This window comes from Phocoena phocoena, chromosome 4 (genome assembly GCF_963924675.1).
Source record: "Phocoena phocoena chromosome 4, mPhoPho1.1, whole genome shotgun sequence".
In the NCBI taxonomy this organism is placed as follows: Eukaryota; Metazoa; Chordata; class Mammalia; order Artiodactyla; family Phocoenidae; genus Phocoena; species Phocoena phocoena.
In genome coordinates, this window is record NC_089222.1 from 53,128,679 (window position 1) to 53,153,642 (window position 24,964).

General features: G+C 34.4%; 1 protein-coding gene across 6 annotated transcripts in view; it reads left to right on the top strand.

The window, feature by feature from the left end:
* The window catches only part of NLGN1 (neuroligin 1), an 890,815-nt gene that overhangs the window by 401,058 nt on the left and 464,793 nt on the right, over positions 1-24,964 (top strand). For all 6 annotated transcript variants that reach the window (XM_065875736.1, XM_065875733.1, XM_065875735.1 and 3 more), the window contains one exon: positions 4,996-5,148. In XM_065875736.1, coding sequence (XP_065731808.1) covers positions 4,996-5,148 — 153 coding nt within the window. The remainder of the gene's footprint in view (positions 1-4,995; positions 5,149-24,964) is intronic.

Below are 24,964 nucleotides of genomic sequence, written 5' to 3' on the forward strand. Positions count from 1 at the left end.
AAAGCAGTTCAATTCAAGTTCTGTCAATTCCTCTGTGTTATTTGGGTAATTGTTTAGAAGACAAGAAGGATAAATTCAAATACCCTCCAGATAAAAACCTTCATAGAAAAGTCTGAGCATCTTCTGTTGAATTTGTTTGAAAATTTTTCTGTTGATGTGAGGGTGAATGAAAACCGAGGCCGATTTTCACATTTAATTTGTTTCAAATCTTGAATCAGCATTATTAGATAAAGCAACAGATTTAAACTACTTGATAAACTACTCCTTTTATTTCAGTCAGAAGTCTAGTTATCTGGTCATTTATATGGGATTGTCCATTATTTCCTGATAGCCCAACTCTTTTACTTGATTTCTAGCTTTCTGTCTCAACACTGTATTCAGAGGCTACCTGAGACATTGACTGGGGTGTGCCCGTCATTCACTTAAACTCATCCAAAGCTTCTCAGTGGAGCACTGTTCTTTACTTCTAATTCTCATTTGTGTTTTTGCCATTATTTTTTGCCACTTTTAGGCCAAACATAATTGTATCAAATTTTAATAATAATCATAAGAGCTGCATATTTTATTGGCTTTTCCCTAGTTTCAAAAAGACTAATCTGAAGTGATTAAAAATGGGTCAAAGCAAAATCCTAGATTTCTACCAATTTATTTTGGGAATTTAAGAGATATTTAATTTTTTAAACTGTGCTGGGAATACCTTAATTTTTCAATATTCAAATGCAATTTTCCATCCTATATAGAGCTTTTTAAAAGTTGCTCTTGTAGATTTTTGTATATTTTTTAACTAAAAATTGTACTTTGATCATAAGTCCAGTTTAACAAATGCAGATTCATCCAACACTTCTATATTCTTTTGCTGGTCCTCAATAATAGCTGAGGTTCATCAAATGAGTAGTGGGCAAAAAAAATCTTGAAATATATTTAAATGTATCAGGGAAAGATTTAACTGAGGCAATACCCCACAATTTAAAAACTGCTAATTGCTCCAAAACTCAAAATTATGGGCAATTAAAAACTTCATGAGTCCTTTAATGAAAGAGAAACCAGTAAACATGTTTAAGGAGTTATGTGACTAATAATTATTCACTAGGACTATTTTTTTAATTTAATTTAATTTTTTTTTAATACAGCAGGTTCTTGTTAGTTATCCATTTTATACATAGTAGTGTATACATGTCAATCCCAATCGCCCAATTCATCCCACCACCACCAACCCCGCCCCACCACTTTCCCCCCTTGGTGTCCATACGTTTGTTCTCTACATCTGTGTCTCCATTTCTGCCCTGAAAACCGGTTCATCTGTACCATTTTTCCAGGTTCCACATATATGCGTCAATACACGATATTCGTTTTTCTCTCTCTGACCCACCCCACCCTGCATGACAGTCTCCAGATCCACCACGTCTCTACAAATGACCCAATCTCATTCCTTTCCATGGCTGAGCAATATTCCATTGTATATATGTACCACATTCCCCCCATCCATTCATCTGTCGGTGGGCATCTAGGTTGCCCCCGTGACCTGGCCACTGTAAACAGTGCTGCAATGAACATTGGAGCACATGAATTCACTAGGACTATTAAAGGGAATTATGACTTCAAACATAGGTTGTCAGGCAAAAATAAGTCCACATTAACTGCTCTAGAGCTGTTGGCACTTGCTACGTTGGCTTAAATTTTTGGTTTATCAGAAAGATAAAATAGTTACTAAAATTAAAAATCAAGATGTCTACTCAGATTCCAGTTTAATATTTTTTAACTTGGAAATCTTAAATACTTTCTTACCATAAAAATTTTAGAAGAAAAATAATCATCAGTGTAGTATTTCTCTTTTATCTTCCCACTTTTTTCAGAGACCTAGATGCTTAGCAAAGCTTTAAAACGTTGCAAATAACAGAAAATATAAACATGCTTTAGGAATATTTGTAGTTTTACTAAACCTGAACTAGTGTTTTAGTCTTTGGGTATTCTTTTGATTTTAGTAAGGTCAGTAGCAGCTAGTTTAGGCAAACTCAGATATCTTAGGTAAAATCTACTTTATTTCTAAGGGAAAATATGAGACAAGGTTTAGAGGGACAACATGGCTCTAATAAATTCATTATAAGCCACTACATCTAATATATTTGAACTAAGACATAGTGGCCACCGAAATTTTATTATTAAAATGATGGCATTAGCAGATAGCATTCAATGGTAGGCTATATGATATATCAATTTCACTTATAGAGGTCTGGTTCTTTTTAAAATCAAAGTAAATAGAGATATAATTTAAACTATTTACATTTATTATATTATTATGTTATTTATCATATTTAAACAATTTACTATTATATTTAAATCAAAAATGAGCTGTAGACTATGAAAACAAGTAAAGTCTAAGGTAGAACTTATGATAAAACACTATCAAAAGTAATGTCTAAGGTTGACCACTCTGATAAAACATTATCAAATAATTCTAATTGCTATGTAATATAAATATGGCATTTTCCAAGCTTTATTAGCAATATTGAGTTGTTATGTACAAAAATTATACCTATTTTGGCAATTAATATGCCATATAGCATTAACTTCAGGGTTACTTCAAGCAAAAAGAAATACTGTTCAGAACACAGCATTAGAATTTTATAAAACATTCTGGAAAAGAACACACTAAGTTCTTAGGCAAAGTTGAAATCATTGAGAAGTTTGGGAAGACAAATTGGAAATTAGAATCAGCCCAAACAATCAGTAATCTTTTCAAATCTAATTTTCAAAGAAAAATAGAGATATACCACTCAAAATTGCTCCTAGCATCTATTATCGTATTTTCAGTGTTTCCTGACAAAGTCCACTTCATTCTGTTATTAGGTATAAAATATGGCAGGTCTTCCCAATGTGTGCCTGCATTGTTTTCCAGGTGAACAGAACGATTCTACCAAGATTTCATTACTGTTCACAGTTGGTGCTTTGTAATTCTATGTAATTTTAATTAAAGAAGAATTCTGAAACAGCCTCCCTCTGTGCTACTATCTCCAAGCATACAATTAGAAGAGCACAGAGTCTGCTGTGAACAGTCAGTTAGTGGCTTCAGTTTAATAATTTATTATTGCTTTTTCAGTGCCAGCCATACTAGAAAAACACGCTAAAACTGTGTGCAGTGAACAGGCATTTAAGGAGGAGAGTTTGACAATTTCAGAATTGTTTTCTCTCTGTAAGCCTAACATCTCCACAAGCCCCCAGATCTTACAAATGAGTGAATATCATTTTCCCTCCCAACGATTTAAGGAGAAAATAAATTTAGGTTTTTTTTCACTAAATGTAGCCGAGTCTGGTGAATGTCAAAGTATCCTCATCTCACCAGTTAAAAAATTAGACACTCTTCTCAAATACACCCTCACAGGGAGAGGGGGAGATTTTGATAAATTTATACACTGATATTAAATATTAAGTCAAACATAAAGTAGTCTTTTTTTTTAAAGTCCTAAATTCTGCAATTAGCTATTTCCCCAACTTGAAAATCTGGACAAACAAGTTGAGCTACAATTCCTGATCTTAAAATGATTTTCATTGAAAGAAATCACTTTATTATTATAGTAGAAAAATTGAAGCATTTACACTAGTCATCTTTCTTACAAGAAATGTAAAGCAGCCTCTAAATTGTCACCAGTTTTTTCAATGAGTTTATATCATGTTAGTCCATTCTGAAAGTTGAAACCTCAGTTGTTATGATGTAGGAGATTTGTCTGATAAAAAATGTCAAAAGCAAAGGAACAAAGCCATACTTTTAAATGACACTTTTAATATTGTCATAAAAGAAACATAATACACGATGTAATTTTGTTTCAATTGTGGGCAGAAGAGATCATCGACCATTATCTAATGGTAATGTTTTAGGTATGTTTATATTCATAATCATATAGATATATGTACACATATAATACTTCAATCTACATAATAGTTAAAACCATGTTCACCAATATACTGTTTAGTATTTTTATCTCTAGAAATTAGTATCTTTTAATACCAGTTATAATTATCCTATGTTTCCCTTATGTATTATTTCTAGACCCTTGTTGAAACTGCATAATCAGGGTAAAGTATCTTAGAAAAGCACATATATTTGATTAAAATTTAGAGCTGTAGAAATCACTTTAACATCACCCTGAACTTTAGCATTTTACGCTTGGATTTAGCTGTATTCTGTCTCATGTCTGTATGACAAAATCTTAGAGCCAAAGTGGGGCTAAGAAGAGTAGAATAGTTACAAAAAGAGGGTAAAAAATAAGTTAGTCTGTTTTCTTCTTCCAAAGGGTAAGGGTAATTGGAGTGAGCAGAAGGCCTGGACTGAACTGAAAAATATCATTTAAATGCAAGTCCCTTAAATGCAACAAAGACAGAAATATAGATGTTTGGACTCTATTGCCTAAACATTCATCTGACAGTACTTGAATAGTTAAATGAAACTTCTTGCAACTTCTATAGCACAGTGTTGTAATTATGTTCTCAAATTGGAGCATAAGTTATTCCATGTAATTATGATGCATTCAGTACATATCTTTACAGTAATTAAGAAATGGAAAAACAGTGTTTTATTCATAGTAGCAGTGATACCATTGTACTTAGTTTATGGCTCATAAATTCCATATGAAGTTTATAACATTTATAAAATGAAGTTTTAAGAATCATTATCATTCTATTATTTCTTTTGATTCTACTGTCATATCAGGAATCAATAAAAGAAAAAAGCACTCAAATTCACACCTACTTCCAATTTGTCCAAGTTTTGTAATTCAGTTTATAATATTTAACAAAATTTTAGGTAGAAAACAATGGATATCTATTGCTCTTTTCTGCAATAGATCTTAATATAAGTTGCTTAAGAAACACTTTAACAAAGACAGTAATTTGAAGAACTATGTTAAAATCATTCCCTCTTGTCCCTAAAATGGAAAATGTATTCTCTGCTTCATTATGCGTGTTGAGGATAAGAACAATTGCCAACCATTTGTTTTTCAGATATTCGGGACAGTGGGGGTCCCAAACCAGTGATGGTGTATATCCATGGTGGCTCATATATGGAAGGGACTGGAAATTTATATGATGGGAGTGTCTTGGCAAGTTATGGCAATGTGATCGTCATCACAGTCAACTATCGACTTGGGGTACTCGGTAAGAAATTTCTTTCCCCCCCCCATTAATCCATGAAATATGTGATAGTTTTGTTTTGAATTTTTTTTTTGCTTTGCTTTGTTTCACTCATTGTTCTATGCTTGCTGATTCTGAAGCAAAATTTTTGATATTTTCATTAAATTCTATAAATATTCATAAATTGCTTGACAAAAGACAGCTAGGGTTGGTTTTAATATTTAATATAAAAGGTAATGAAATTATTCACATTGTTATGGAGTGCTCTTCTTAGCTTGGCTTTATAGAAATGTGAAAGGCAACAATGGCAGGGTCTTTCTTAAGAAGAATTAGTCCCTGGGCAGATTTTCTCTCTTCTACTTTTCTTTTTTACAGTGCTATAAAATTGCCTGAGGTTTGCCATGAATGTAGAAATAAGTTTTTATTCTCTTCAAGAATATGTGTATGGACTAGCTTTGGGGAATGATTGCCATTTCTGTGTAGGTTTGTTTGTTTGTTTCTTAAATTTATCAAATATAATTAGAAAGATTTTGTTTAAATGTATTTTGATTGAATTATTTGATTTGCGAAACATGCATTGATTTCATAAAGTGTCGAAGAGTTCAACTCAATAATGCATATACATGTAAAACAAAATCAAACTAGTGATCTTTCGTTTTGAAGAAAAGTATAGAACAATATTATTTAAAATAAATTTTTAAGTACTCTGAAATAGGCATAAACTTGCTATTCTACTTGTATAAGTTTATTTTTTATGGTATTGTCACAATTTGGTGAGTAAAATAGCTATATCATTTAATAAGACACCTTTATCTGTGGTATTTTAGTTAAAGGTATTTGCTAAGAGTACAATTCATTACAAAAGTTTTTTTTTTTTAATCTTAATCGATCAAAGTCTTTTCCCTTATTATGCACTTAAAAGTTATCATTTGTGTTATTTGGGCACAAAAAGATACCTCACTCATTCTTTACTCTGAAATATTTTGAAAAAATTATTTGAATTATATTCTCCTTTATAATAATTGTTAATATAATTTATTTTAGCCATTGAGAATCAGTTTATTTTTCTCTTCAGTGTTAGTTATTATTATTCTAATCCCTTCTATGTAATCATAATCTGTGTTTATGCCAATCTCAAAAATATAAAAAAGAATGATTTTTGTCAATCACGTTTGTGTGTCTTGGGGAAGGAGATATGTTAGCAAAGCAAAGTGAGACCTTGGTCTTTTTCTAGTTTTCTATTTTGAATTTGGAGCATGGTGGAAGACATAATAGATACACTCTGTCAATGTAGATATAAAGTATTTCTGTACCATTGTTCAAGTACACATTAGTTTCCCCATCATGTCTAATCATGCATTGCTTCAGTTATTCTTATAATTTCACTGCTTAGGGATGAATGACTTCCCACCAATGAAAACTCTCTATATTAGAATATATATAAAGAGATGTTAATAATAATCTTCTTAAATTAATCTTAAATATCATAGTGTTGTCATCTGTTTCTTAGGCAAGATTTGAATGTGAGGATCTGCACTATCTTTAATGCATTTAACTTTAATCATGGCATTGTTTATAGCTTAGTTGTTTTTAGCGATTATTATTCTCATATTTTTGTGAATTTCTTAAATTGAAAATCCTGATGCAGTGACTAGTTTTCCAATTGAAAATTTCAAATTAGATGCCAAATTGTGGTAACAGTATTTTTAAGGACTTGAACATCCACAAAGTCATATACACTGATTTTATTTTTAAAAAGTCTTTTGGCCACCCCTTATGTTGCCTCACTCTGTTACTGGTTGTACTCATATACAGTAAGGTCCCATAAAATAAACTGTGTTATGTTGGTATAAGCTTTGCCCATTTTAAAAAATGTATTCAGAACTGATGAGGACCTGACTTTGATCCAATTTGAATCCTATATTCATGTTCATATCCTATCTTTAAATTCCATACTCTGAATAATTGGATTTCAGGACAAAAGATTAACCAGTTAAAAAATGAAGAACTTTGTATAATGGCAGGCAGTGTTGGTGTTGATGATGGATGATTTTTCCAATGGTAAATATTTGTTCTGGCTCTACTGCAGTTTAGGATTTAACCTTTAGTTGGCTCCTTTGTTCCTCTTAAAGACGTTGTAAACTAATAATCCCCACTAAGAATCAGCTGTCCTTTATAGACCTCCTCTCAATATGATAAAGTACAAAACTTTGTTAGTGAAACATTCTTAGGTGAGTTTTGGGACATTAGTTCTAGAACATATGTATTCTGGTCACTTCTAAAATATGTGTTGGGCCTTGTGAAAATGTATTTAAATGAATTAATTCATGAAGAATAAGTTATCAAAACATTTGTTTCAGCACACTTTGCCTGTGTGGTATACCACAACCAGCTTGACAGCTGATCTGCGAGGAGAACTGCAACAATAAAGACTGTAGGGTTTTAGTTGTTGTTGTTAATACTTTGTCTAACAGTAACAAGGTAAGCCAAGGTTTCTTGGGTGTAGGATCCAAAAGTATTGCTGTTTAGTTGGCGCTTGGAAGAGTTTTGGACATTAAGTAGAAAATAAGGTTTGATCCCATGTCAGAGGAAATCCTGAGCTGTGTTTTAATTTGGATGTTTTGGTGTTAAGGAAATGAATTTGGGGGTCCAATGTACAAACTGGCTAATTACGAGACTTACTGTCAGCTGATTGCCAGGAAATATCAGGATGTCTGAAACAGATAATACATTTTGATTTGAATTTGCCATCCCAGAGGAAAAATATTACAAGTTTATTTGTTTTAGCAATAACTAAAAAGGTGATAATGTTTCGGTAAAAAATTTCATACAGCTATCTAGCAGCCAAATTTCCAGTTTAAAGTATTTAATGTTAAAAACATATTTTGTTCATTACAAAGAAGAATTAGCATAGAAGAAAAAAATACCTCCTATGATAGCATTGTTTTGAAGAAGCTAGCAACAGGTTGGAGTTAGTTTCTCAACCAAGACCCTTTTGTGGTTTCCTTTGAAGTGGTAACACAGACTATCAATATCATTGCATTGAAAATGCTACTGGTGGTAAGAAAAACTGCAATAAGTTTGGAAAAAAAAAAGCCTAGGGGATAGTGGATTCTGCCTGCTAACCTCTCTTCCCCAGTTTCATCTTAGAGTTCTCCATAATCATATCTCATTCAGTCTCACACTTCTTTTAGTAAACATTTAGACTTTCTTTCACTTTTGGTTATGTACATTCTTTGTCCTCAGCCAGTTTTAACTCTTTGTCCTTGGTTATCTAATACATGTTATATAAATGTCCTTTAAAATGTATTTAAAATAATTATTGAGTTATTTTTTAATATTCTGGTATATAGTTAAAATAAAAATAAAAATTATCGTGTTGGAAACAGTGAGAAATGCTTTGATTAGGTGGTCTTAAGAGAGGAAAATAGTAGTAAATATTTTTGCTGTAAATAGGGTAAACATATGTACTTATAGACAAGCATTGAAAGAGAATATGAAATAAATTCTTCACTATTAAGATGAGGTATACAGTAAACGTATTTGAAAATAGAAACTATCCACATATATTTTCAAATATTAAAAATGAAAAAATACATTAACTAATTTAGTGTTAAAAATGTGTTTCAGCCCCCTCTCTAAATTTAGAATAAAATTATGTTATCTTTTAGAGAAAAATTTTAAAAAATTATCTTTGTGGAGATCTACCTTAGGCAAACATAAGATTTTTATCTGATGGAAATTTAATAAGATAGTTTTATTTTGCTATGGATATTTTAGAGACAATTATGCATTCATAATTCAAGCACATGTGATTTATATTAGAAAAAAATTCTCAAAGATTTCAGAACTACTGATATCTCTGGATATTTGGCAAATTTTTAGTAAAGGGTCTAATTAAATATTTTACTTAGTAATCTTATGTCTCTACTACCCATCTATGGAAAAAATAATAGAGTGCTAGTTTATTTATTAGTTACATTTGAAGAATTACATTTAGCTAACTTCATAATGCCATGTGAGGCTAAACCATTTAAAACAAGCTTTCATTAACGTTACTGTGTATCAATTTTAATGAACAACTAAATTTATATTTATTCTATTAGAAATGGTTGTGAGACCTGTTAATTCATATAAACTATAATGTCTATGCAATAATAATGCTTCAAGTATTATCAGACAAATGACAGAAATAAATGTAACTTTGGTGTGGTCAGTCATCAAATATATAACACTTGTTTGCAGAACTGTACATCTTCTATGCAGGATAAAAAGTAATAACAATACAGTCCTTATCTTTAAAGAGTTTTCAATCTAATTGAGGGGGAAAACAAGCACTCAATAGAGAATAATAATTGATATTGTACTTCATAACATATATTTATTAATTGATTTGTATGTACATGGTCACTTGATACATTAAAAAAATTAGAACAACAAAGAAAGAAAGGTAGCATAGAATATCAGATGGGTCAATATGAATGCAGTGATCAAAATTCTTATTTGAATCTGAGCAGTCTAGCAGAAAGGAGATTTGGTAAACTCTAGGTAGTTATGATTCAAAAAGAAAAGCATATTCATTTCTCAAGTGGCACAGTGTTTTGTCATTATTTTTCTTTTTTTTGCATTGTTTTTATTTGTTTGGCTCTAAATCCTAAAGCAAAGAAACAACGCTAAATGTGACCTTATATTTGAGAGTAATATATAATCAATTATTAAATTTTATAAGATGATAATAACCCACTATCATCCAAATGTGTTCTTAGGAGGTGAGAGAGGGAATCAGTCTGTACTTGAAGAGTCAAAAATGTCTTCATGAACTTGGTAGTATTTGAGCAAAACCATGAAGGATGGACTGTCTCTGGGATTAACCAAAGAGGAGAGAGAAGGAAATCCATATTTATTTTTATTTATTCATACTCTTTCTACTTCAAAAGAGTGGATGTAATTTGTGGCAAACACACACATATAAATAGGTTGCTAAAATCATATTGAATATGAATACCCATACTATAAAGAAAGAGGCAGAAACTTAGACTATGAATATATACTGGAATTGAACATAAATGTATATCCCAATTTCCTAGAAGCAAGGTAAAAGGGATAATAGATTGAATTTCATAATTGTTATTATCAGATAAAGGAAACATATATATCTATATTTTATAAAAAATACAGTTTTTTTTCACACTGTAGTACAGAGAAATTTATCATGAGTTGTTTTTAGTTGGAACACCAAGAAAAATATAGGAATCGTGTGATAGTCTTTATGTCATTAGAAGATGCAGAAATATTCTCAAGCATATGATTATGTATTAACTCTCTGTAAAAGCCAAAGACATAATAATAAATGACCACAACTTCTATAGTGTCATTTCAGCAAAGAGGTAACCAAATACAATTCAAGTAAGAATTCACTTATAATAAGGTAGAGCTAAAAACCAATTTAGAGCAATGACAGTTAACTGAGTCCATAGATTTCTTCTCTCAAATACCAGTTGTGTCAACTGAGTTTTAATAAGGGCTGGATGGTAATCAATTTTAGATTGAGTGCTAAAATGATCTCCTGGAGTAGAGATATTGTTTGTCCTTTGGAAAAATAGAAACTTTAGATAGATAATGATACAGTGCAAAGTAGACTGTTCATTATTTTTTTTCTACTTTTTCCCTCCAAAATGGTAGGTTGCAATAAAAGCAAGTATTTAGTTATGCCAAAAACATAGAAAACCTGAAAGTAAGCATGTCGGTCAGTGTGAGTGTTAGTTAAAAGAAGTTAGTTTAAAAAACAACAAAAATGTGTTTTAGGTACAGTCATGTAGTATCATTCATTAATTGATTAATTCAGCCATTCATTAATTCTATATAAATTGAGCAATATTAAGTATCAGGCATACTTATTGAGCATATTGTGAAAAACAAGATGGATGTGATCTGTGCTGTCCAGTAGATTACTAGCTGTTGGGGGATATAGAAAATAAATGAATCATTACAAAAATGATGTCCTTTACATAATGATTTAGTGCTAAGTTGACTTCCTTTATAATTACCTAGTAAGTGCAGTGAGAAGGCAGCTAATCTATTCTACACACTCGGAAAAGGTTTCCCAGAGGAGGTGACATTCAGGTTTCCCTTTCTTATACTTTACTGAAAAAGGCCTTGTTGAGACTCCCGGGGCTTCGAGATTGTCGATTCCATTGGTCACTTCTCCGTTCTCATCTTATTTCATCTCTCCATAGCACAGGACACAGTTAAGCAGTCCCTTTCGGTCCTGCTTGTTTCTTGGCATCACACCAGGGTTTCCTCCTGCCTCACGGTCTGCTCCTTCTCAGCCTCCTTTGCTAGCTCCTCTCTTACCCTGAAATCTACGTGTCGAAGTGCCACTAAGCAGAAATTTTGGCTCCCTTTCTTCTCTCTCTACCATATCTCCCTAGGGGAATTTATGCATGGCTCTAAATGCCATCTGTAGATAAGTGACTTCCAAACTGTATCTTCAGGACTGACTATTCCTCGGAGCATCAGACTTAACGTACTTCTGCCTACCAACATCTCTAATGACTAATGAATATCTCAAGCTTAATGGCTAAAATATGTTGATTTTCTCAGGTCTGCATATTTCATTGTCTTCCACATCTAGGTTATAATAATACTTGCAACAACAGTAATAACAATCACAGGCACATTCTTTGAGAACTTATATTCCAAAAGCTGTTTGGGCAGTTTGTATAGGTGACATTTTTTTTGGCTCCCCATTGGGGAGTCCAAGGATTACATTATTAAATTCCCACAGTAAGCTTGAGGTAGGGTTGTTATTTTCCCGGTTTTAGAGACACAGAAACAAATGAGTAGAGAGGTTAAGTAACTTATTCACAGTCATATGGTCAGTGTTAAGTGGTGGAGCCAGAATTCTAACCCAGACAGTGTTCTCTTGGGCACAGCACTGCACTGATGGCATTGGCACTGCCATCCATCTGGACGATCAAGCAAAACCTCTAAATTTTTTTTCCAATTTGTCTTTCCTTTAGGCTGAACATACAATTCATCAGCTTCTCTTACTGAATTGTTCCAGCGTACACCCTGGGTCTGTCTCCTTTCCATTTCCCCCTCTGCCAAACTAAGCCACTTCTCCTTGAACCTCTTATATTATTTATCTCTTTCACTTTTGCTCCCTACCTGTAATTCATTCTCCACACAGCAAAATCAAATTATCTTTTTAAACCATAAATTATACCAGCTCACTTTTCTGCTTATACCCTCCACTGGCTTCCTGACTGTTCACTGAGAATAAAATCCAAAGTCCTTCCCTGCCCTTTGTCTCACAAAACCCTGCATGAATAGGTATCTGTATCTCTCAGTACCTGTACCTCTTGTACCTGTATCTCTTAGTTTGTCTCAAAATCCTCCTTCTGTCTATGCAAGCCATCTTTTGTTCTTCATACACACCAAACTCATTCCCATTTTAGGGATATCATACTTGCTCTTCCCTCTGCCCCAGATCTTTGTGGGGCCAGTTCCTTATTCTCCTGATTTGGTTTAAATGTCTTCTTCTCAGAGAGACTGTCCATTTTCATCCAATCTAAAAAGAGCCACCATGTTACAAGTCATCTACCTTTTAAAATTCTCTCTATTACATTGATCATACCCAATTACTTCCTATGTATATTTGGATGGGTTTTTTTGTTTTATTATTGTCTAGCTCTCTAAAGCCTAAAGTAGTCCCTGGCACATGGTATTTGCTCAGAAAATATTTGTTAAATAAATATAAAGTGGATCTGAAGAGTCACTAGGTGTTGATTTGACGTGGTCATGGAGTGAGGGAGGCCAGGTTTAAGGCAGAGAAAAAGTCTGAGTGAAAGCCAGGGGAAAGAGAGAGGCTTGGCATGTTGCAAGAGATGAGCAAAGCCAGCTGGAATGCTTTGAGTAAGGGGTGAGCAGTGTCAAGTAAGGTTGAAAGGCAGCAGGCCACACAGCATCTCATTAAAGATTTAAGAATTCTAAGAACAATGAGAAACAATGATAGGGCATTGAGCAGATAAGCGAAATGATTAGATTTGCATTTTAAAAAGTGTGTTGAGTAGGCCTAGACCTTGATCAAAGTTGACATTCTGCTATGGATACAAAAAAAACATGGCTTGTGCCTCATTAGGGTGAGATGCTTGGTAAAGTCAGTGAATGAAACAGATATTTCGCTCATAGAGGATCGAGGGATAAGCTGGGCACTGCCTGACTCAGGTGAGTATGGGAATCTGTCTTTTATACAAAGAGCAACACAGGGGTTTTGCTCTTTTCCCTCCTTTTTTTGATAATGGAAAGAATCAAATCATCATTGTGGAGAGCTCTACTGAACTCCTGCTTTGAGGAGTATGAATCAATATGATCAGTATTATTCCAGAGACTGGCCAATATAAAAAGCTGTAATAAATTACTGTATTATGATGTCTTCTTATTTGAGTTTCTTTGTTATTAATATGAGCTCATTTAAGCTCTGGGTTGTCCTAAAAAAGAGACTTTTTTTCCTATTCTAAGACAAAGTTGGACGTCTGTGGTTTAAGATTTCATTAAGATCAGTGATTTTGAATAAGGCCTAGAACATAGAAGAAACATTTCCCTCATTTCTAGTCAAGGTGTTCTTCTGGGGCCAGAATTGAACGACAACTTTCAGGCACTCAGAAGGACTGCAACTCACCAATACATGAACAAAAATATATTTTGTTTCCCTTTCAGAGCAGAGGCCATCATCTTAACTCAGTCATTCACTTATTCACTCTTTAATTCCACAAACATTTACTATATGCCCACGATTGGTTCCTGGTAGTTGGGGGTCTGTGTTCACAATGTTGAGAAAAGATCAGACCCAATCCTTCCTTTCTGAACATCACAGTGAGTAAAAAGATTTCCATTAAACAAATAAACAAAACTATTAGCACAAATATTGATAAGTTGTATTTCCAAAAAGAATAGACTGTTAAGAAAAAGAATATTTGTGGTGAAACGTAGACTGAGAACTTTAGGAAAGGCCTCTATGTACCTTTCATGCCAGTACAGTTGTAGTTTTTAGTTTTTGTTTTTCTCCATGCATTTACACAGTTAAATATTAAAAGATAGATAAATATTTTGAAATAATTTTAAAAGATGTAAGATAATTAGAAGCAAAAAAAGTCATTTAAACAAGCAGCTGGGGTAAAAATGCAAAAATCCAGACAAACAAGCAGACCACCCGCAATCAGCCAGGCAAAGGTCTCTATCAGAATTAAGTGAGCAAAATTGGTTTGTGAAATACAAATACACAGGGAAAGAATCCCAGGGAAGGACTAGCTCTTAGCTATTGGATCTATAAATTGAGAGCTAAACAGTAGTACTTTTCAGAGACAATTGAAGATGTCCTCCCTCACCTGCCTTATATCCCTGAGATGATCTATGCAAAGTAGTAAGTTAGTCCCATTACTGACTTTTTTATTATTATTACTAAACGGAGATATGCGTCCCTTCTTCATCCAGTGTCAGCTTTTCCTCTTTGTTCCAAACAAACAATGAGGGCTTGGAATTTGCTTTTAAGTTTGGTTGGCTTTCAAATGATCCTTTCCTCCCTCTGATGAGTCCTCAATATCAGACCAAGGCAGGACTCCCCCAACTTCCCATGACCTAGTGCCATAGTCCTTGATATCCCACTCACTTTCACTACTTTGCCTTAAACACATACTGCAATTTCATCTGCCAGGACATCTTATGAGGTCTTTTTCTTTCTAAAGTCTTTCCTTGAACTACTTCATAAACATTCAAATTTTGCTCCTTTTCCTTTGTCTTCCTGTTTTTAATTGGCAGAGTTAAAATTTTTTTTAATTGCTTATATTTGCTTCCTTCCTTCTATTTCTATTGCTACTAACTGTTCACCTTGGGTTAACAGGCCTTCTAGCTGACCTTCCAGCCTCTAGACTCAAATGTATGTGTCATTTCATTCCACACCATAAGCAGGAAAAATACCTTAAAAATACAAAAGAGTATCAGTTTGGTTGTTTTCGTTGTTGTTGTTTGTTCTGTTTTGTTTTGTTTTATTTTCCTCTGGTCTACATCTCTAAATGGTTTTCATCAACTCTGGGATCCATTCCAGATTTTTCCTGCCATTCCAGATCTGCTAAAGTATGTTGCTCTTCATCTTAGCAAACTGTATCTTCTATTCATTTCTGGAAAGTCCCTTCCACCCAATTCAGAATGACTTCTTCACAGCCTACTTGGATCATTTCCAACCACTTACTTGCCACATTTTGCCCGGTCTCCAAAAATCAGCTATCACCCTACCTTCTGCAAAACTAACCCAGGCCAGATTGATCTATCTCTTCTTTCTGCTTCCACAGCCTTCACTTTGGCATGCAGAATGCATCTATTAACTGCTTAATATGGTAGCTGCCTTGCAACCCAAACTAGAAAAAAAACACTGTATGTTATCTGGTTTTCCAGTTTCCTTAAGATGAGTAGAGTACTCTGCATATATAATTCAAAAGCTATTAATATTCACTGTGTCCTCTTCTCAGGATATACATGTCTTAGGATACAGAGCAGGTGGAAATAGTGGTTGCTGCTGCAGGATGTGGATAGTAAAGAGTACTAACCATGTCCATACACAGGCCTCATGCCTAGTCCCACGTAAATGAGGTTAGATCTTGTTAGTGGTAGCAATACTTTGCCCCCAGTAGCAGTGGCAAGAAAAGCCCCTGGATCCTCTGGAGAAACACCCTGTGTACCGGAACAGTAACACATGAAAGCTGTAATTTATTTTAAACTGATTAGTGATTTCTGCATTTACCATGTATTTAATATTTACAGTATTCTGTTTCCTGCTTAGCACGGGGTAAGTGAAAAGATTGGTGCTCCTGAGCAATAGATAAACTTAAAAACAGTGTTAAGGGATTCCCTGGTGGCGCAGTGGTTGAGAGTCCGTCTGCCGATGCAGGGGACGCGGGTTCGTGCCCCGGTCCGGGAAGATCCCACATGCTGCGGAGCAGCTGGGCCCGTGAGCCGTGGCCGCTGAGCCTGCGCGTCCAGAGCCTGTGCTCCGCAACGGGAGAGGCCACAACAGTGAGAGGCCCGCGTACCGCAAAAAAAAAACAAAAACAAAACTGTTAAAACACCACTCTTTGAGTTAAAATATATACAATATGGCAGAATGGATAACTATTGACTTTATATGTGTAATGGGCTATGAAATCTATACATTTTTTGAACTCAACTTAGGGTTGCTCCTTTGTAAAGACAAAGGGAAACAAAAGGAAAAATTGTTTGTAATTTCTTTAACTTTGCCTTTTGATACTTTACCTATCTTGAATAGCATTACAGGTGCTCAACTATTGCCATGAACAGACAGCGGTTGGGGTGAGAGATCTTAAACTGACTGTTGATTACCCACATTCCAACCCATTTTTTTCTGATAGTGCAGTTAGGACCATAGGTTTAAATATTATTCTTCGAAATTTTTTCCGTATATGAGACAAGTTATATTTCATAACTGATTCATATATCAATAAAGTCAACATTTAGAAACCTTTCTAAAGAGCTGAGACATATCCCTGAGATGAGACAGATCCAAGAGAAATATTAATTTCTGTTCTGGTATGTGCTAGCTTCCTGTATTTGACCTTTGAAAAACAGCACCTTTTCTGGAAAAGTCAGTTCTCATAGAGAATATACAACATACTCAAATAGAAATAAGTTTTAAAAAAGATTTTTGTGTTAGTATCATCATAATTAGGAATAGTTTTTCTGACAGAAAATAGGTAATTATTCTTAATGTTATTTAATTGTGCTAGAGTTGTTTTTTATTTTGTATGAAAATAAGCTTTAACAAATATTCATTATTCCTTTTTAACATAAATAAAAACAGTGCTCCACTACATAGTGTTTTCCCTTGAAACATATCATAACATTATCTGTTTAAACTCATAAGCAATTTGTTTTTCAGAGTGTATGTTCGACCCTTTTGTTTTAGAGCCAATATGTAATATTTACCAAAGCAGATTTTTTTAGTCTTCAGTTTATATTTAGGTTAATTTTCTAGAACATGTTTAGAGGAACCACAGCAAGCCTATATAACTGTTCCCTAATTACAAGCAACTCTGCTTTGAAATGAGTAGTATCTACATACTTCCTTAGGAATACTTCACCATAAGTTATATAATCTTGATATTTAGAAAGGTTATTAACTACATATTAAATAAACACCTATTTTTACCCTTCCATTTTCTAGAAAGTATTTGTGGCAGCTTATCAGAGTATATACAATAAAATTATGGTTATATATAAATAATGAATCGGGTTTATAGAAAATACAAGACATGGAAAAGGGGAAAAAACATAGTCTCAAAACATTTTCAGAGTTGAAGATTTGGGCTCTGAGCTGGGACTCTACCAAGTTTCATTTATGTTTAACTGTGAAACATGACAATTCTTCAGAGAAATCAAAGATATTCCAGGCATTGAGTTTTTCAAAAAAAGCTCCTCATGTGTTATTTCATGTTCAAAGGCCAATTATACAATAGAATTCTATGATGAAAATGCTTAAAAACAAACAGCCAAAACCCTGTAATTTAAGCTTAATTACGCACTTTTTTTTTTTTTGGCCGTACGCGGGCCTCTCACTATTGTGGCCTCTCCCGTTGTGGAGCGCAGGCTCAGCGGCCATGGCTCACGGGCCCAGCTGCTCCGTGGCATGTGGGATCTTCCCGGACCGGGGCACGAAGCCATGTCCCCGGCATCGGCAGGCGGACTCTCAACCACTGCGCCACCAGGGAAGCCCCTATACACCATATTTTGATGTACTCTATTTACCTACAATCATCTACCCCATAGGGTACCTATTCTCCACCTGTTGCTAGAGTCCAGCAAAAGGAATCTTTCAGATAAAGAGCAGGTGGGAGCAGGAGATGTTGAAAATAAAGCATGTAGAGGGATGGATTTTTAACCTATGTACACATTCTGTAAGTAAATTTTCTAATTGGATATTTGTTTTGTATGAGAAAACTACTAATTATCTTATTTTGCTGACCCATTATTAGTATAGGCAAACGGAATCAGAGAGTTTGGATTAAAAAAAACAAAAGCCTCTCTGTGGCTGGCCCAGTTCATCTGCTATTCTTAAGAGGAAAGGATAATACACTTAGTTTTTTTGGTTTTTTTTTAAAATGGTATCATATGATCAAGAACCCAAATTTGTTTCTGTCTATTATTCTCTTAAAAACATCAACTTGCTATATTATCTTTTTTTCTTTTTTCAGTTCTCGTTGCTCCAGTCTTTACATAGAAGTAAAAAATCTGCTCTTTTTCTGAAGTAGAATTAAAATTTAATGTCATGTCAGTTAACTGTACATGATTTCTATATGACTCAGTAGATGTCAATGGAAATTCTTGATTGTATTAAACTGAGTAAACCCTAATTAAAAATATCTTCACATTATTTTAAAGTTGTATATATATATACATGTACTTTTTCACGTTAAAAAAATTATCTGTTAGTCTAGTTTTGAATCTTGCAAAGGTTATGGAGCTATTCTCCTAAATGTTCCTTTTGTAAAACTCCCTATCTAGCACTTACTGCTTCTAGCCCAGCTGCCCAATAGAATTATAATGCAATTGATACATGTAATTTTAAATTTTAGAGTAGCCACATTAAAGGAAAGTACAAAGAAACAAAATTAATTTTAAAAAATTTATTTCATTCAACTTAATATTTTATTCAACCAAAATTTAATCATTTCTAGATTGAATCAACACGAAATTCTTAATGGACATTATGTATTTTTTCTGTTTTGCAATAAGGTGTATATTTTAAACTTACAGAACGTCTCAATTCATATGCTTATTTCCAACAGATAAAGTAAAATGTAGTCCTACCAAAATAATACAGTTGAGTTTAACAGAAAACAGTATTTGACGCTGCTTTGTTTTTAAAATTAAACAAAAATTTTAAGTGTAGTTCTGAAACACAAAGCACATTTTAAGTGCTCAATAGTTACATGTGGATAGTGGCTACCATACTGGGCCCCATTTATTCTAGACCTGGGTTCCCCAACCCAGGGTCGCAGACCAGTAGTGGTCCTCAGCCTGTTAGGAACCAGGCGGCAGAGCAGGAGGTGAGCAGCGGGCTGAGGGAAGCTTCATCTGCCGCTGCCCATCACTCCCCATCGCTCGCATTACTGCCTGAACCATCCCCCATCCCCACAAAACTGGCCCCTGGTGCCAAAAATGTTGGGGACCGCTGCTCTAGACTGTTGTTTCTTAACTTTTTTGATTATACTCACCTGTTGGGATACATTTTTGAAGTAAGAACCCTCAGTTCATGAATATATTTGTAAATTATATACATATATTATGGTACTAATATATTATCTATATTATAAAAATACATAGAAGACAGAAGTTTTAAAGATGAAATATCATTTTAAAACAATGGTTATTTTATGTTACTCATTTTTTTTTAACATCTTTATTGGAGTATAATTGCTTTACAATGGTGCATTAGTTTCTGCTCTATAACAAATTGTATCAGCTATACATATATCCCTATATCTCCCCCCTCTGGCATCTCCCTCCCTATTCCACCCCTCTAGGTGGTCACAAAGCACTGAGCTGATCTCCCTGTGCAATGTGGCTGCTTCCCACTAGCTATCTATTTTACATTTGGTAGTGTATATATGTCCATGCCACTCTCTCACTTTACCCCAACTTACCCTCACCTCACACCAGTCAGAATGGCCATCAAAAAATATACAAACAATAAATGCTGGAGAGGGTATGGAGAGGAGGGAACCCTCTTGCACTGTTGGTGGGAATGTAAATTGATACAGCCACTATGGAGAACAGTATGGAGGTTCCTTAAAAAACGAAAAATAGAACTATCTTACTCATTTTTAAGCACATTTAAAGCCATGTGCTTTAAAAGCATTGCTATGTTTAAGATATTAGTTTCATGTTTTGTCATCCAGATATTCAGAAGACTGTTTCTAAGATCAGTCTAATGTTTAGTTTTAATGGCAGTTAGGGTTGAAAAAGATGATTCACAAAGACACCAAAGTACATATAAGGAGCAATTCATTACTAATCATAGTATATTTAAATCCATATAATGTCTTGATAGTTCTGAAGGCTGAATTCTTGTTAGATAGGATTAGACTGTCATGGTTTCTGCCTTGGAATGTAGTTGGCTACAAGCTCACTCTTAACAGAAAAATAAAAGTGTCATTTTGTGTCTTATTGGTACTTGTAACACCTTCAATCTGTGGGTTTATTGCAGGAATCCTTTGAAGCCACTTGCCGCCCCCTCCCCCCTCCATGAGTGCTAGTTTTGTTAAAATTAGATAACATAAACAATAAATCTACCTAACTGGGCTCATGTAATGTGCAGTATGCCTTAGAACAATGAAATTAACAAGGACATAAAAGGCTGCTGGGCAATGTCCTCCCTGCCCTCAGGAGTCGTCATGCACTGTATATGACATGTGTATGTGACATATGCACATAAATGGTGTGTTTGATTTACATACCCAAGGAAGGCTTCAGTGTCATTTTGTATATTAGAAAAGTTAGATTTCTTTTTTTCTTTATGGTAGATAAATATAAATATATGTTTTGCTATTTTCTTCTTCCACTCCTTTGAATCACATCATGACTCCCTTGGGAAAGCACTTACCATTATGAAGACTATTGATCTAAGTTTAAATGTTCCTTATCATAAGGAGTATGATTCAGTGACATTATGTACAGATATTATGATTTGAGGATTTTTCTCTTATTGATCATTGGTAGTAGTTTCAATATATCAAATATAAGTAACTAGAAATATCTTTCATTGTCTAACATTGAACACCATGATATTATTAAAGCAGACTAGAAATGTTATATGGGCTCTTTCAACTTTGTGAGTATATAAAAACTCCATCCAACAATCTCACAGCCTAAAGTGGGCCCAAAAATCCACTTAATCCTCCTCAAACTGTTCCCAGGAGAAGAGCACAGAAAACTGTGCCAGCCAACGAACAAGTGCAAGAGTGGAGGAATTAAGATCTCTATTTTTAAAATATTCCTCATATCATTCACTTCATAAGAATTCAAATTAGACTTAATTACATTTCAGATTATGATACTCTGCTAAAAGGGATTGAGAAAGCTTCTTAGCAAAAAAAACTTTTTTAAAGGATGTTTTAAAGTGTTGGAAGTATGATTTTCATTTATTTTTTACTTATTTGCAAATGTCATTATGGTAATGAGCACTTACAAAGATCCTTTTTCATATTTCATGGTGGGAAAAAACATAAGCATATGTCATTTTTCAAAACTTTCAACTTGATTGTGTTTTGTATATCCTTTGCTTGGCTTGCTATATTTGTAGTGGCTAATATCAGTAGAATGTATTCTATTATTTAATATTTTCCTTTCTTTCCTATTTCCCCCAAATATAAGGCCTTTTATTAGTCAAAAAATAATTGGTGTTTATACCCTGCTCTCCAAACTCAAGAACTTTCTGGCCAAATTTGTTGGATGCTCATCTCCATGTAACATGATCTTTGCCTACATGGTACTTGATATGCTCTTTTCCACTAATGAGAAGTAGATCTAAGAGGATTAGATCAAAGGAACAATAAAATTGAAATCACCATATGCTTCCTTTTGATTATTCAAATTATCAAATTATTTGATTGGTCCTATTATTTCAGATTCTAAAATACTTGAGGTTTCCCAGGTGAAATATTACTCATCTTCTGCTCTAAGATATTTTCTCTCAGATAGCTAAGAAGGAGCCTAATCCTAAATTGTGATTTTTGTTCATATTGTAGAGCAAATTACAGTGCATTTTGAGTCAAGGCTCTGATGGAAATAGGCAAGGTTAAGCCACCTCACTGAAAATGAACACTCATCTCCTACTTTCCTTATGTAGTTGCACCCATGAGACATACTTATTCAAGAAGCTGACAAATTTATGCAATTTAATTCCAGAGTGCTTTTTATAACAAAGAGTGCATTGACTATTGACTGTGTGTGTGTATGTTTAAATAGGAGGATGTTTCTCTATTAGTCAGAATAGGCTAAGTTTTGCTGCAGCAATAAAAACAAAATATCCGTGGCTTAATATGACAAACTTTTTCTTGCTCACTCAAATTCTTTTGGAGATACAGGCAACTCTCTTGATCGTCTGTCCTCTGTGTGACATTTCTATAACTCAGATCCTGTGTCTCTGCCATCGCAATGGCCTCCTTGTTTCCTGAGGCAGAGGAAGATCACAGAATTTCACATAGCCTTTCATTGCCTCAGTTCAAAGTAACTGATGGCGTTGGCCACAACAAGTGATATGCCTCCAACTAACTGCAGGAGGGCCTGTACACATAGGGAAGCAATAGAACGTGTTATTACTATTTCAGCCATGATGCTTTAGTCATTTAAGGCAACACTTAAACATTGTGTGTCCGATTTCTCAGAGATTCATTCTAAGGTTCTGTCTGAATACTTTTCCTTAAAAAGCCAGTTTGCAGTGTGTTGAAAATAAGGACTTCTGGTGAAGATATTGATAATGATTAATTCATTTGAAAAACAATAATTAAACGGTTAATTTATCCTAAGCTAGATATTGGGGATACAAAGAGGAGTGAAACGTAATCTTTCTGCTCTTAAGAAGCTTACTGATTTGTGAAAAAGATACTTAAACTTATACATTTTGAGTTCTCTCCCTTATTCAACAAGTATTTATTTATCCCCAGTTAGGTGTCAGGTCCTATAATAGGAATCAGGACAAAGTTTCTGGTTCATAGTGATTATATTCTACATGAGGGTAAAGAGAGTATATAAGAAATCTAATAAAAACAAAAAAGTTTTATCAGAGAGTAGTAAGTACTGCAAGGAAAAGTAAAACATTATGATGCTCAGAGATGAAGCTAAAAAATCTACTTTAGATTAGGTGATCAGAAAAGACTGCCCAAGGTGGGGCCCTTCCTGCTAAGACCTGAGGAGCCATCCATTCCAAGATGGAGGGACACAGCACTATGGGGAAAGACCAGGAAGGACCAAGTTTCTTAAATTGTGATTAGTTAGACTAGAGAAAACAGACCAGTGGCGCTACAGCACAACATATCAGGAGTAGTGTGATAGGGATTGAATCTGGAGAGGGAGGCAAAATGTAGATTACATAGGGTCTGTATAATGAGATGAGCATTCTCGTGAAGCAATGTAAATAAGCTTATGCTATTTAGGGGCACCAAATTGGACCTATTATCTTACAGCAGGGCAGGGATCAATGAGAAAAACTGCTTGGGGAGAAAGGGTGCCTGAGCTGGATTTTAAAGAATGAATATGAATCAGCTGGCCCAGAAGAGTTGAGGGTCAGCACATGCAGGGAATGTTAAGCTGTACATTATTATTAGAGCTGAAAATGAGAGGAAGGGAATTGTAAATATATATCTGACTGTGCTGAGAATTTGCAGGCATGGACAGCAAAGGGAAAGCACCTTAAGCCATTTTATTTTTGTGGGCCCCACAAAAAATATCAGACAAAATTGTACCATTTCTCACATTAACATTTTGCTTATCTAAAGAAAAAAAATTAAAGGATGTTTTATAGTTTTCATAATCGTGAGTTCGCTAAAATCATTCCTGTGATTGAAGCTTCTTCATTATATGTATATATAATGGCATGATTTGTGTTGCTGTCATGTTATGTAGACACTTATTTAAACACGTTAATTTTGACATTGCAGATTTCTTTCTGTAGTGTGAATTCTGTCAATTTTTTCAGGACTTAAACTATTTTAAAGGCCCTTCAAAAGCTTAGGAGATTTAAAAACCTAGGCTGAGGGTATATGTCCAGAAATAGGGATCTCTTTCTATGTGATAAAGACAGGTGATTCCAGGTAGTAACAGTCCTTCAACATTCATCCAACTAATATTCACAGTCTACTCTACCACGCTAGATGCTGTTTTAGGTACTGGGGACACAACAGCAAACAAGAGAAAACATTCTCTTCCTTGTGCCTCATATTCAAATGAGAAGAGAAAAGCAATAAACAAAATAAATAAGTAAAATACAGAGTATGATAGTGATAGGTGCTGAGGAGAAAAACACATCATAGAAGGTAGATGGGAAATTTGCAAAAGGAGTAGTGAATTTTAATAGGGTGGCCAGAGAAGGCTTTGAATAAAGACCTGACTGAGAGTCTGTACCAATAGATATCTGGAGAAGAGGGTTTTAAGCAGAGGGAAAAGCAAAAAGCAAAGGAACTGAGCTGAGAGAGGGACTATGTGTATTCAAGAAACAGCAACTCAGCCTACAGATAAGTCAGATAGGCCCTGGGGACTCTGCAGATGATGCAGAGTTGCCTTTGGAGGGAATGTGGCTTCTTTTTTTTCTTTCCCTGAGTAATATGGAAAGGCTTTGAACGGTTTTGAGCAGTAATACCATGACCTGAATTACTTTTTAACTGTGATCTTTTGGCTTCTGTGTTGAGAATAGGTTGGAGGCGAGCAAGAGTGTATGAAGGGCGATTAGGTGGGAGGCTACCATGATTATCCAGGCAAAATATGATGGTAGCTCAGACCAAAGTGGTAAGTGTAGAGGTGGTAGAAGTGGCTGGATTCTGAGTGTTTTGAAGATAGAGCTGATAGGATTTGAAGGATGGACTTACAAAGTCAAGAATGGTTCTAAAGTTTTTGTCCTTAGCCACTGCAAGAGGGAGCTTCCATATCCTGAGAAGAGGATGGCGGGAGGAACAACTTTGCAGTGGTGAGGCAGGAGCTCAGGTCTGGATATCAAATTGGAAATGCCTATTAGGTATTAAAGGGGAGGTTTCTACTTGGTAATTGGATATGCAAG